At 49.8% G+C, this 13646-nt stretch overlaps 1 protein-coding gene across 2 annotated transcripts in view; it reads left to right on the forward strand.

Moving 5' to 3' along the window:
* fbxl17 (F-box and leucine-rich repeat protein 17) overlaps positions 1 to 13646 on the forward strand; it is a 291415-nt gene that overhangs the window by 3424 nt on the left and 274345 nt on the right. For both annotated transcript variants that reach the window (XM_086173394.1, XM_086173393.1), the window contains exons 3-6: positions 399 to 767; positions 853 to 975; positions 1241 to 1498; positions 1594 to 1725. In XM_086173394.1, coding sequence (XP_086029520.1) covers positions 399 to 767; positions 853 to 975; positions 1241 to 1498; positions 1594 to 1725 — 882 coding nt within the window. The remainder of the gene's footprint in view (positions 1 to 398; positions 768 to 852; positions 976 to 1240; positions 1499 to 1593; positions 1726 to 13646) is intronic.

A 13646-nucleotide genomic window follows, 5' to 3' on the forward strand; every position in this document is an offset into this window, starting at 1 on the left:
CTTGTCTTCTCTCTGCTTCTGAACACTCCTTCCTCCTCTCTTTCTTCGACCCAGAGTAGCCCAATTTCCGCTGGTACCCTGTAAGTCGTCGGTAGCGATGGCGGTCGTCGTTGACCCGTCCGATCGGCTGCGACCGATCCTGTATGAGACTGTTAGGTTTGATTTGTGTGTTCGGTTTTAGCAAAAGTTTTTCGCCGGATCCTGACGCGACCCTCTGCGGGTTGGCTTGGGACCGGTTCAGGTAGACATGAACGCGTCCGAGTGTGTTTTGTAAATCCAGCGTCCCAAGTTCCGGCCTCAGATCGAGCGCTTGTTCTTTTTCCTTCTCCTGTTTTTTTTTTTTTTTTTTTTGTTTTTCCACTTGATGAAGGGTGTATCCTTAATGTGCGTGTCTGCAGGTGTGTAAGAGGAAGTGTTCAGAGGTGCAGAGGTGCAGCCCCTGTAAGCAGCCACGCTGTGCCTACGCTGCCCCGGACAACGGAAGGCTGGGCGGCGGCGGGGGAGAGGCTTCCTCGAACTCTGACCCCAGCCACTGCCACCTCCCCCTCTGTCCACTTCCCTCTTCCTCCTCCTCCTCCTCCTCCTCTTCGTCCTCCTCGTCCACGCCTGCGGACGGCTGCTGCGGGCCGGGCCTCCAGGTGGATCTGCCCCACAGTTCCGACTCGTCCCCCTGCTGCCCGCATCATCACGACGACTGCCAAGCGAGAGGCTCCGACGCCGCCGACTATTTAAGTATCAACCACCTGCCTTCCTCCATCCTTCTCAAGGTCAGAGGTCACGGTAGAACCGTGCGCGCGCGGTACGACGGGCGATTCGCGTGTCGGCGCCTCCTGACCTCCTCCTTCTCGGCAGGTTCTCTCACACTTGACGGTGAAGGAGCGCTGCCTCTGTGCCTCTTTGGTGTGCAAGTACTGGAGGGACCTCTGCTTGGACTTCCAGTTCTGGAAGCAAATCGACCTCAGTGGCCTACAACAAGTGAGTCCTCTTTGGCTTTTTTGGAGGAAACTAACCCCGAATTCCTCATCTTCTCCCTCCGTCTCACACCAACTAACCTCCTGTCGTCTTTCCCTCCATCCATGAACCTGCTTTATCTCCTCCTCACTCCTCAAAGAGAACCTCAGCGTCTTCATCTTTCTCCCCCCTAATTTCAATCGACATTTTCTAAAAATCCACGGCGCTCTCAGGAGAAGATCGAGTTCTCAGGCGATTAAAATCGTGCTCCTTCTGCAAATATCCCCAGGTCAACGACGACCTCCTGGTGAAGATCGCCTCTCGGAGGCAGAACGTGACGGAGATCAACATCTCGGACTGCCGGGGCGTCCACGATCTCGGCGTGTCGGCCCTGGCGTCCCACTGCCCGGGCCTGCAGAAGTACACCGCCTACCGCTGCAAGCAGCTGGGCGACACCTCGCTGTCGGCGCTGGCCACGCACTGCCCGCTGCTGGTGAAGGTCCACGTGGGGAACCAGGACAAGCTAACGGACGGGGCGCTCAAGAAGGTGACCTCCCCGACCGCCTTTTAAGCTTTTCTCTGCCGTCGATGCGCGGAAAGCCGCGACCCTCGGGGTCTGAAGTTCCCGTTCTTCTCCGCCAGCTGGGCGAGCACTGCGGCGAGCTGAAGGACGTCCACCTGGGCCAGTGCTACGGCGTCACCGACGAAGGCATGGTGGCCTTAGCCCGGGGATGTCCCAAGCTGCAGAGACTCTACCTGCAGGAGAACAAGCTGGTCAGTTCCCCCGCCGCGCAGCCGACCGAGACGCTCCTTCCCGAGGGGCGAGATTTTCTGTTTGTGCTTCACGCTGGGTTCTTTGCGTCTCGCGAAGGTCCGGTCCGAGGAGGTGGGGTGGAGGTCGGTCCATACGGTTCGTCCCACCTCCCGCCTTCATCCGATATCCGTACCGCGGTCGCTTTTGCAGCGTTCGTTTGTTTGTGACCTGGTGTTGCGTGTGTGTGTCCGCTTTTATGAAACGCCATCAGAAGAAACCCCAGAAGTTTCACACATCTGCCGGTGGTCGCCCTCTGCACACTTTATCTCCAGCAGAGGGGTGCACACTCTGTTTCAGCATGGGAGCTACTTATAAAATGTCCAAGTCAAGATGATCTACCTACTCTAAAAAAAGCAAAACATGTATTTATTTAGAAACATATTGAGAATTCTTTCTTTGTACGATATATGTTGGTGGTGCTCCCGTAGCTGCAGGAACCCATCTTGCGCAATACACCGCTGCATGTTTTATTCATCACGGAAAGATGCTTCGCTTTTGAAGTTAGCTTTTCCTTCAATCTTTTCCTCCTCGGCTCGCTTTTACGCAGTGTCGTTTTTATAAACGGTCCGAAAATGCCGCTCCAAATTTGGCTTCTTTGGTATAGCGATGGTAGAGGTCCTCGTCCAGTCCCTACGGAAGTGGTAGTTTTTGGGTTCTTACTTGGTTCGGCTCCCGCCGCTCATTTGAATAACCTTTCTTAAAAAATTGGAGAATAACTTGGTAACTCGCTAGCTTGCTAGAGCTTTGCAGGTTTGCAGCTTAGCGCCGTTGTATGCGCGGTGACCCATGTGTCAGAAAAGGTCAGACTGTCTGCCCTGTACGTCAGTTAAGTGGCAAATTTCATAGCGAGGACGGATGATAGGTTGAGGTCTATTATTTTTCAATACCATGCGATCAACCGGTAGATCGCTATCCATGTATTGGGCGGCCCTGCTTCCAGAACATCTAGTTTTGGAATTTCAATGCACCTCAAATGAAGCGAAATAAAGATAAATAATGTGCGACTTGACATTCTTGTATCATCTTCACAAGAAAGGCGCCTTTTTCCCGTTTTTTTTGACCCCAGCACGGGAAGGTCAATGCGAGAAGAGAAGGGTGCAGTTCACCCGATTCGCCACTAGATGTCGCTGTTTCCCCGCGTTCGCAGACGGGCCCTTTGTCCCGCTCGCACGGCGGGAACGCAAGGTTGCGGGTTTCTGGTGCTAAATCACCCCCGAATAAACTCCCCATTTCATCCTTTTTTTTTTTCTCTTTGTCTCTCTATCGGAAAGAATATGAATATTCATCATGCGCTCCTGCAGAAGTATAGGTCTCTCTCTCTTTTTTAATTTCTCCTCCCTGTCGAAATGTAATAATGATCCTGATGAATAAGTCCACTTGTATTTGTCAACAGCGGCCCGGTTTGTTAAAGGCCCATTAATCAGCCCAATTATACGTGATATTAGCAATTACCACCGGGCGAGAGATGAATGGTCGCCCGATAAGATTTCTGGGCGCGCCCGTATCGCTTCCTGTCATTTCTCAGATGTGAGATTGTCGCGTCCAACCTTCTCGTGGTCCAGGTGTGGAGAGCGGGGAGCGTCGTCCTCCTGCAGGACGCTTGTTATGTCTGCACGCCGCGGCCAGGTGGCATTAAGTTGACAGGCGGTGAGACAAAGTGGGACCACAAATTCTGGGCAGTTCCATAACTTTTGTGTTTTTGTTAGAATAAATTTAATACCATTGAGGCGTTTGAGGTGACGTGGCCGGCCTCGCGGCGAGGAGGTCCAAGTGTGGGATCTCCATGTTCCTCCCAGGGTCCAAACACATGCAGGACCTTCATGGAGACCCTACATTCTCCACATGTGTGAATGAGAGGGTGAATGGTTGCACGTCTACATTGCATTTGAATGAGAAGGTGAAACCGGCACATCTGCCGCCCAGATCGGGATGAGCGGAAAAAAGACTGAAAAAAGGTTAAAAAAAAGTCCAGAAGCAAAGAGAGCTTCAATGCAAAGGTAATTTATTTCAGCTTGATATTAATTAAACGCAGGAACAATTGTTCAGCAGGTGTCGGGCATCACGTGTTCGACCCTTTAAAAACGGCGCCGCTGTAAATTCTTTAAGCATTTGAAGAAGAGCCGACGCGGCTGGAAACGTTACGCTGGAATAAATCCTTTGCATCGGAGGCCTTTTTTAAACCTTTCATCAGTCAGTTTGTCTCCATTCGACGTAAACGGTCGGATGTCCGTGTTCCATTTGAATGAGAGGGTGAACGTGACGACGTCTCAAATCCCGTGCAAATACAAGACGAAACCTCAGTTATATTTATATCGCTCTTCACACCAACTGCACCTTTTATAGAATGATGCACTATGTGAAGGACTCGTGTTTATTTTTATTTTTATAAGAAGCCTGTGGATGCTCATGTCTTTACATGAGGTGTGAATGAATGAATGAATGAATGGCTGATTGGCAAATGAGAGGGTGAATAGTTTGTCTCTAAATGCTGAACCCGTTCTGGAGATCGAATGAATTCCCGAATGTCGGTCGCGACTCCAGAATGAAGTGCTCTTGCTCCGCTTTTCACCCAAACTGTATTTTTTCATTTTCCCTTCCCTCCTCTCCCGGGGAAGTGACGTGACCTCCAGCTCCGTTTGCCAAATGCGCTCCTCGGATGTGTGTGTTCCACAAACCTCCTGCGTCCGTACTGTTTCTTTTCCTTTGTGAAGCCCCGAGATACTCTCGAATCCTTCCCTCCTTCTGGGTGGTCTTCCTCTCGCTCGCTCTCATTTTCTTTGTCATGTGCTCACACCACATCCAATTTTTTCCCCCCGTTCTTTCCCATTCTCTCCACGTCTTGTTGTGGCTGTGGTTTCTGGTTCTTCTCTGGAAGCTCTCTCTTCCTGTTAGAGTCCATATGGCGCTGTTGGCAGTTTAATAGTTTTTTTTTTTTTGTGTTTTGGAGAGGAGAGCGAGCGCTTCTCCACGCCGAAGCCTCCAGAAAGTCAGAATCTGTGGAAACGCTGTGCTCATTAGTCACCGAAGTCGCTTCCTCTCTGGAGGAACTTTTTGCAATTCCCAGAACTTTTTTCAAGAAGGAGGCCATTTCTCTGTGCTTTCAGACGGCGAGCTAGCAGGGCCTCTTCACGGTTTCATAGGAACTCCAGGTCCTCTGTGATCGGTGGAGCTCTTAAGCCTGTTTGCAGGTACTTTTTGCGCAAAACAGCTGCTGCGGTCACCGGTCAGGTGTTTTCTTGGGAGGAAATGGACAGAAGTAGGGAGAAATGATGCCTCAGAGGGATTTCCAGGGCTCACAGAGGAGTTAGCTAAGGGCTAGAGGCTAAAAACACTTAAACCACCTGATAGTTCATGGTTATTAATCCATGAGTGTTGTGGCAACTTCCACCTACACGTTTGTCCTTGTCGTGTTGCTCTTCTTCTTATCCTTCGGTGGTTGGTTTTCGAGTGTCGAGCTTAAGCATACATGTCTCGCCACCTCTGGTCCCTTACTGCTTGTAGGAATGTAAAACCCAAATGTTCCCCTTTTGTGGGGGGGGGGGGGGTCTTCCTGGAACCAAATTCAAACCGGACAGACAGAAGGAGGTCCTGCCTGGTGTCCTTTGGAAGGGAGACGTCCTTCCCCTTTGAGGGCTGGAACAAAACCTCTGCTCGGGAGGTTCTGCCAAGAGTTCCTCAATTACCCTGAAACCAGTGGCTTGATGTCCAGCAGAAGGTGAAGACTCCTGACATTTGAATCAGCTCCAGCTCCCTCCCTCCCCCTTCATTAATTCCAATTAAACTCCCCATCATTCTGGTTTCTAATGCTTTTGGAAAAAAGGCCTCCATGCTCACCATTGTTCCAGCTGCTGATTTGCGTAAGCAGAGGCGGCGAGCTGGTCCGCGGCCTTGGCGGGTGGGAAGGTTTACTCTCATCGAAGGGCACGCCGCTTCTGTCGTGGCTTCCCCACAAATTTATTTATTTCTTTTTTTTATTTTTTTCGGTTTTTAAGGGTTGACAAATTGACACGTGCTCTTTTTGTAGCACCTTAGCCCGCGGCTAAATCAGCCCGAGGCTACGGATAACCCCGGGCCGGGCGACCGGCGCTCCTCGGGGCGTCCCGCCCTGCACGCCTCCTCCCGCGTTCATCCACTATTCATGCCACCGTCGCTCATATTGCACCAGTTGCCTTTCAGGGGTTGTTTTCATCCTCAGAGGTTTTATTTTTTTTATTTTTATTTTTCCTTTTCCCTCCCCAGCCCCATTCGTATGCCGTCCTCCTGCTCCTCCGAGGGGAAAAGGCTGGGTGAATAGCAAATTTCCCCCTTTTTTTTTTTTTTTTTTTCCCCCCTCCTCGCCTGACTCGGGTTTACCTCAGGGAGGAGAGGGATTCGCAGGTCCGGAAGCTTCTGGTAACAAACGTCGGACCTTCAGCCCGGGATCTCCTCCGACCTCCTTCACCTTCACCGCGACGCTCCTTTCAATTAAACGTCTGTTAAAAGCAAGTAACGTTTTTTTGTTTTGGTTGTTTTTGTTTTCCTGGGGGAAACACTTTACCACTTTACCGCTCCCTCTGCCTCGCTGTCTTGTTAAAAACCAAAGCGCGTGCACACACACACACACACACACACACATGCGCGTGTACTATTTACAATTTTAATTAGTCCAAAATGTGGAAATATAAGTGGAATTGGAGATGACCTAACATAGATTACCGCATGGCCCCAATTTGGGGTGTAATTACTACTTTACATTTTCAATCAAAGCTTCTCTCCCTGTGCTTTTTTTTTTTTTTTTTTTTTTTGCTGCCTCTTCCTGCGCCGCTTTCTGGGATGGCGGGAATGTGTGTTTTTGTACGTGTGTGTGTGTGTGTGTGTGTGTGTGAAAGGGAGAAATAGTGGAAGTGGAAGAGCGTGAAGCACGGGGAAAAGACAATCTGTCAGAGTGAATGGTGTTCCTTGGCCGCGGGTTTGCAGGGGAAGGAGGAGGAGGAGGAGGAGGAGGTCTTCTCCGATCCGACGAGCTGTCCGTGTCGCCTGTCAGGACGGCGGCGGAACGCCGGCGAGGCCCCGCCGGCCCAATCAGCCGTAAACGCAGATCAAATAGTATATTGACGTTTGCAGATTTAATTAGCCGGATTACGGCGGGCGCGGACAAAAGGAAGCGATAATGATAGCTGTCGCTTATTAAGGTGAAGCCGTCCTGACATAGACCATCACACACACACACACACACACACATATATACACATACATGGGGGTGTGTGTTTAAAAATACTGGAAGCGAGCAGCACATGGGAGCAGATGACTTTGAATGGCTGCCAGCTGCTCTGGAATCTCCTCTGGAAACCGAGTTCACGTATTCGGGTGTAATTACAGATAAATAGAGCAGCCGCACACACAAACAGGGCATTGTCTGTGCTCTTGTCATGACCCCCATGCACACACACACACACACACACACACACACACACACACTAACACACACACCGGACTCCCCGGAAGCCAAATGTTAGAGGTTGTATGATATATTTTGTTTTCTAAACCGATAATAGCTGCATGGTGGTGCAGCCAGAAGGTCTTCCCATTGGAGGTCCTCCTGTGTGGAGCCTCCATGTTCTCCTGGTATCTGCGTGAAGGTTCCACCGGGTTCCTCCCGCGGTCCAAACACACGCTGGAGGTTCGTGGAAATCCTACATGTGTGAATGGGTGCGTTTCTATTTGCGGCCCTGCGATTGGTCCAGGGTGAAACCGCCTCTCGGCCAATCACGGCTGGGATCGGCTCCGGTGTGGATGATGAGATGATGAAGAAGCTCGATCTCCACCGGGATCTGCTCCCGGACCAGCTGTTTTTTCTTTTTTCCCGCTCCCCGATCCTCCCCTCCGATCAGCAGATTCACCGATTATTTTTCCCTAGATTTAACCTTTAACTCAACTAGACAACAAACTTTTTTTTCTTTTTTTCTTTTCTCTTCCCTGTCGCTAAACTTCACGTTCCGGGCGTCTGTTTTTAAAAAGCCGAGAGCGCATTCTTCGATGTCCTCCCTCGAGTGCCCTGCATCGATCCACGCCCCCAAATAGCTGTGCGTGCGTGTGTGTGTGTGTGTGTGTGTGTGTGTGTGTGTGTGTGAGGCCTTCAGCTGATCGGCCTTTGCCTGAAGAGTAATGAGATGCATTAACGAGCGCTGACTTTAACCAGGACAGCTGCCTGCGCTCAGACGTGGACGCCGTCGATAATGTTCCCGCCGCTCTGCCCGAGACCGAAACCTTTTTTTTTTCTTTTTTTCGACGGCGGAGAAGGAGAGGGAGGACTTTTTGGAGGAGGTGGTTCAGTTTAGATGTTCCAGCATCAGCATCAGCGACCTTCCCTCGAACGGGCCGAGGGAACGCCGCGTGAAAAGCATCCCAGTTGCGGAAACAAACCGCCAAAATGTAACGTTGGACGTTTCCTCGGCGCCGGTGGGTTCCTCAGGGTTCCTTCCACGTGCAGGAGGTTCACGCCGTCCAGATCTGTGAACGAGAGGGCGTTTTTCTCCACCTGCGAGCTTAAATGGCGCTAAATTGACCAAATTGAACGTCATTCAATCCGGTTCTGCTCTCATCCTCTCAATCCTACGGCACTTTGATGGAAAGCGCTCCATAAATATATATTCTTATTATTAACTTGCCCGTCAAAAGGAGGCTCGGGGTCGGCCACCGTCGGCTCGTACTTATTTATTACCGGCCCTTCTTTTTCAGCCGTTACTCGAGCGCTAATTGTCAAGCGACGCTTTTTAACACCCAGGTGAAGCTTCGCCGGATCAGCCGACAAATTGTTTTCCGGCTTTCCGGTATTCTTGTCTCTTCCTGTATTCCAAGTGTTCTTCTTTTCTCAATATGAAAATTAGTGCATAATTCTAGCAAAGGTAAAACAATCCTGGCTTGGTTTTTTCGTGGCATTTTATTTAGTTGATTAGGAACATGGTAAACAAAGTATAGTGTTTGTAAAAGGCGGTGATCGATAAAAGGGATTTATCAGATCCGGCTAAAGCTAAAGGCTAGTTTTGGTCGTTCTCTAACAATGTGACCGGTGTGAATAAATGCAAATAAATGGACAAAATCAGGGTGAAAATACCGGCCGCTGCTGGTTTTTCCCCACTTTTTAAAGAAGCCGCCAGATTGTGGATCCAACACGTGTGAGAAGAACACCGAATATAAGCGTCTGCTTGTCGTGATCCTTTTATTCCCCGTTTTCCCGTCCTGATATTCAGCCCCTCTTTATTATTATCATTATCAAAGTGCCTCTTTGATGAACATTTACAGAAACCAGACCCTCACGATTTTACCGGAGGTGAAAAACAACGAAAAAACAACGCTCCTCCGCTTGTCATCCAGGATGATGAGGGTGTCTTTGGGTGGCTTTGGGCTCTCTGCCCTGCAGAGGGTGCAGTAGGACCGGCTAAGAGCCGCCCCAAACCCGAGGCCCGACGGCCGCCGAAGCGGCTTTCTCTCGGACCGCTCGTAAAAAAACATCCCGCTCCGCCTTTAAAAAAAAAAAAGAATATTTGCACGGAACGCGTTGTTGGTTTATTTCGCCGAGAGACTTCGGGACGTTCCGCGAGTCCGGGTTCCACATCGGGCCGATAGTTCTTCACTTTTCCTTCTTCTTTTTCACTGCGCCTCGAATGAATCCTCAGCATCTCCGCAGGAGCTCCATCTCCGTGATGTTATCGGGCGGCTGGCAGAATCCCCCCCCCCCCCCCCCCAGAAAGGGCGGCGAGGAATGTTAATGTCACTTCCAGTTTTCTATCCCCTCTTTGTTTGCCTCCTCCGCCGGCCGAGGCCAAACCCCTTGAAGATGTATACTGCTCAAAAAAATAAAGGGAACACTTGAACAACACAATGTAACTCCAAGTCAATCACACTTGTGTGAAATCATAGTGTCCACTCAGGAAGCAACGCAGATTCATTTTGACTTGTTTTAAGGACATTACATCAAAGTTGGATCAGCCTGGAGTTTGTTTTTACACTTTAATTTGGAGTGTGATTCCTAATCCAGACCTCCATGGGTTGATACAATTGATTTCCATTGATTATTTTTGTGTGATTTTGTTGTCAGCACATTCAACTGTGTAAAGAGCAAAGTATTTCATAAGAATATTTCATTCATTTAGATCTAGGATGTGTTTTTTAAGTGTTCCCTTTATTTTTTTCAGCAGTGTATTTTATTTATTCTCGCCACCCTTTTCCCTCCAGCCGAGCGTCAAACCTCCGCGGCCTCCGGAGCCCGTTTGCGAGGTTTCAGCTTTTAATTTTATTTTTGAATTTTTGAAAGCTTGCACTGCAGCGCGGCCTCTTCCTCCTCTTCTTCTTCTCGGCGGCGGCGGCGGCGGCGGCGGCGGCGGCTCCTGACACCCAGCCAGGGACGTCACCGTGATTCATGGCCCTTTCCAACACCTCGCTCACGCCTTTACTCCTCTTAATCTCTTTGCTCTTTCTTTCTCCCCACCTTCTGTTTCTCCCTCTCCTTCCCTCCGATGACGGCTTTCCCTTTCGCGTCGAAGCGGCCGGGGATGATGTCATGCGCCCTCCCTCCGTCCTTGAGGGTCGCCGGAACAGGGAGCGTCGCAGATGTTTGGGATTCTCGGGCGTCACCCCGTCACCTGCTCTTATCAGCGACTTCATTAGTGATGATTGATAAGAGGCGGAGCCTTCACATGGATGTTTACCGACACCGTGCTTGTGTGTGTTTGTGTGTGTTTGTGTGTGAGACTCAGGGCCGGTGACGGCGGGAGCGGTTCGATACTCGGGGTAATGAATGTGTTTAATAAGCACGGCGGGTCGATGGGCTTAATGAAGGCGTGACAGAGGACGCCGCCGTCATGAGGGGGCGGGGCTAACAAGCCGCCGGGGTCAACGAGGTCAGACCGGACGTACGAGGGAATCCCAGTTACGGTGGTTTCGCCGGCTGTTTTGGGTGTCATGGCCGCCCCCTTTTCCCGGAAACCATCTTTTTGTATTTTATTTTACGGATTTTGTTTTCCCTTCTCCTCTCGGCCTCGAATGCTACTTCTCGAAAGAGACGGGCGCCGACGGAGCCGCCTTCGCCGCGAATCTTTTCTCTACTTGTTGTTTTATAAACGCTTCGCCGTGTTTATACAAGGTGAAAATGACACTTTTTTTTTTTTTTCTCAAATTAATGAAATAGAATAAACTTGGAAGTTAAATAGAAAATTATTTGATATCGCTGATATCAATCAGGTAAGAAAAGAAAAGAAAACCCTGAGGTGATAAAATAAAAATTTAAAGCTGCTTTGCTGTGGAGCGAAGAATCTGGAGTTTGTTCTCCATGCAAGGCGGTTCCTCTCTTTTGGAAATGTGATCCATCTTCTTCCCTTCTTCTCCACAGCCACCTCACCCGTTCCATCTAACCTTCTCCTCTGAGGTGGTCCTCTAGTCCAGCGGTCCCAGACCCTTTAATCGGTCAACATTTGACAAGTTTACTGTGGACCCGGGGAGGGGGGGATGCTGTACACATAGATTGTTTACATTGCGACTATAATAATATAATAATATAACATAAATTTAATAATTTAATTTTATAATTTTTGGCGCTCAAGTGACCGAGATGTAAGCGAGAGATTCCGGTCGTTTTTGAAAATAAAAAAATTATAATCCAACGGAAATAATTGGTTATTTCTTGTGCAGCCCGATACCAAATGGTCTACGGACCGGTACCGGCCCGCGGCCCGGGGGTTGGGGGACCTCTGCTCTAGACCACCTCGTACCTCGGCATCCTTCCACCCAGGTCTTCTCCATCCCTCTCATCTAACTCACTCTCTGTCTTGGTTTCCATTCACCTTCGTCCACAAATGTCGGCCCAAACATCGGACGGCGTTCCAAGTCATCTTCCCCGGTTGGATTTCCAGTTCTGCACAAAGCGCGCCGTCCGATGTTTGCCTCCGGTGGTGTCCGGCACGGTTAAAAGCAAGTTCTCCTCAATAATTCATTAACCGGATGGAAGGCGGGCTCCCGTTCATCTTTCCTTCTCGCTCGGTTTCTCTTCGCCGCTGCCCGCACGTGCCTCGCTTCTGGTCGGCAATGTACGGGATGCTTCCCGATTATACGCGCGGCGCCGGCGAGGCTCGAGTTTTACCTTCGCCGCTCCCTCACTCTGCTGATTAACTTGCAAAAAGAAGTGAATGGAGGATTCCTCCCGCCCCGAATTTGTTCGGCTCGGTGACGTTCCCAACCTCCAGACCGCTGATGTATTAGAAAAAGCGCTGGTTGGCTTCCTGCGGGGATTACCGGGATGTAATTCAGAAGGAACATTGGAATATATGTATTTCAGATGGACATGTTTGGAATCAGAATGCTGTAAAATTCTCAGTTCGTTGAGATTCTGATTTATGATTGGAGAAAATAACTAGATTTGCAGCCGTTGTGGAAGAACAGAAGTAATTCATTTTATTTACAGGACAGCGACAGCAGCTCTGCGCTGCCGGGAGAACTCGGCTGGCTTCCGTGGCTAATGCTAATGCTAATAGTCGGTTGTGTATCGGTCACTGTTGGGTTTCGGTGAAGTCGTTAGGGGATGAATGGAGGCCAACGCCGCGTCCTGAGAACCGGGATGTACGTTTTAATGCAAGACAGAGCCTCTCTCTTGATGGAATTTATGCTTACGTTTACGTGTCTCGTCTACGTTTCTTTTGACCGTCAGAATTTTGAACTTTTTAACGCGGTCCGTATCTCCCACCCGTTCCTCAGCTCGTCCGTTACATGGCGGGCTAAAGAGCGTGACTTCCTGAACACGGTGTCCGAGCCTGGCGTGGCCGCCGAGTGCGATGGCGATATGAGATGTGGCGTAGAGACAGGCAATCGATTGATGGTGCACTTAGCCGGACTAATTAACGGCTGTGAAGAAGTGGGAAAACCATCAAAGATGTTGTTTCTCCTTTGCCGAGACCCCAGGTAACCTTTGGATGCATAGATCACTGCTTTACATCACGGGTCGAAGGGTCTCCACACACACACACAAACACACACACACACATACACACACACCGAGCATAATGATTGGGTCTGCTTTGTTACTGGATGGGAAAGCAAAGGTTAAAGACTTGAACAGCTCTTTGCGTAGTTTTCAGTTTATGCCCCTAAACGTAACGTGAGGCCCTCAGTGTACTTTTTAGTCACGTCCATTGAAGCGCACAATTCATTGGGTCCGCTGACCTTCAGAAGGTCTGAGATCCCGGTCAAAGGCAGACCCAAGACTTGTACTCTTATTGAGATATGAGCTTCTCAGGGGGAGGAAAGTTCCAGGAAGCGTCCGACTCAAATCTTGTTACGGGAAGTCGCCCCCTTCCGAGTTTGGCAGGCACCTGAAGGGCCATACTCAAAAACAAACTAGGGAAGAAGAAAAAGAGGAGGAAGACGACAAGGACAAAACACAGTGGTGGACTCTCAGATGGTTTTATCCTCTCCCATGACTGGTATGCTTTGCGAAGAACCTTGTTAGCTATCGGCTAACTCGACACTTTTTCTGGCCCACATGCAGAGCCCTGGATACCCTAAAGGGGTCTCAGGCCAGAAGAGCTTGGACCTCTTCGTGGCTCCATTTCACCCTGCTTCTTTTTTTTCCTTTTGTTGCAAGAAAACATGTGTCCAGATCAGGGACCATGAAGGATGTTTTGTGTAAGAAGTCTTCTGAGTTCCACCAAGCACCTGCGTCACATGAGTTCCTATGGAGCTGTCAAAAGATAATCCAAGAAACTAGAGGACTACGGTCTTTGGTTACTCCACTCTCCGACCGCATGTTGAGACGACCTTGTTCCTGAAAAGGTTCTAGTAACTCCAGAAAGTTCATAGTGTGTGAAAGGGGCTATTTTCTTCATCTCCCCAGCAACGGCAGACGCAGACAAAG

The sequence above is a fragment of the Fistularia commersonii genome, chromosome 26 (assembly GCF_037954325.1).
Source record: "Fistularia commersonii isolate RoL2024-O1a breed Wild chromosome 26, RoL_Fcom_v1.0, whole genome shotgun sequence".
In the NCBI taxonomy this organism is placed as follows: Eukaryota; Metazoa; Chordata; class Actinopteri; order Syngnathiformes; family Fistulariidae; genus Fistularia; species Fistularia commersonii.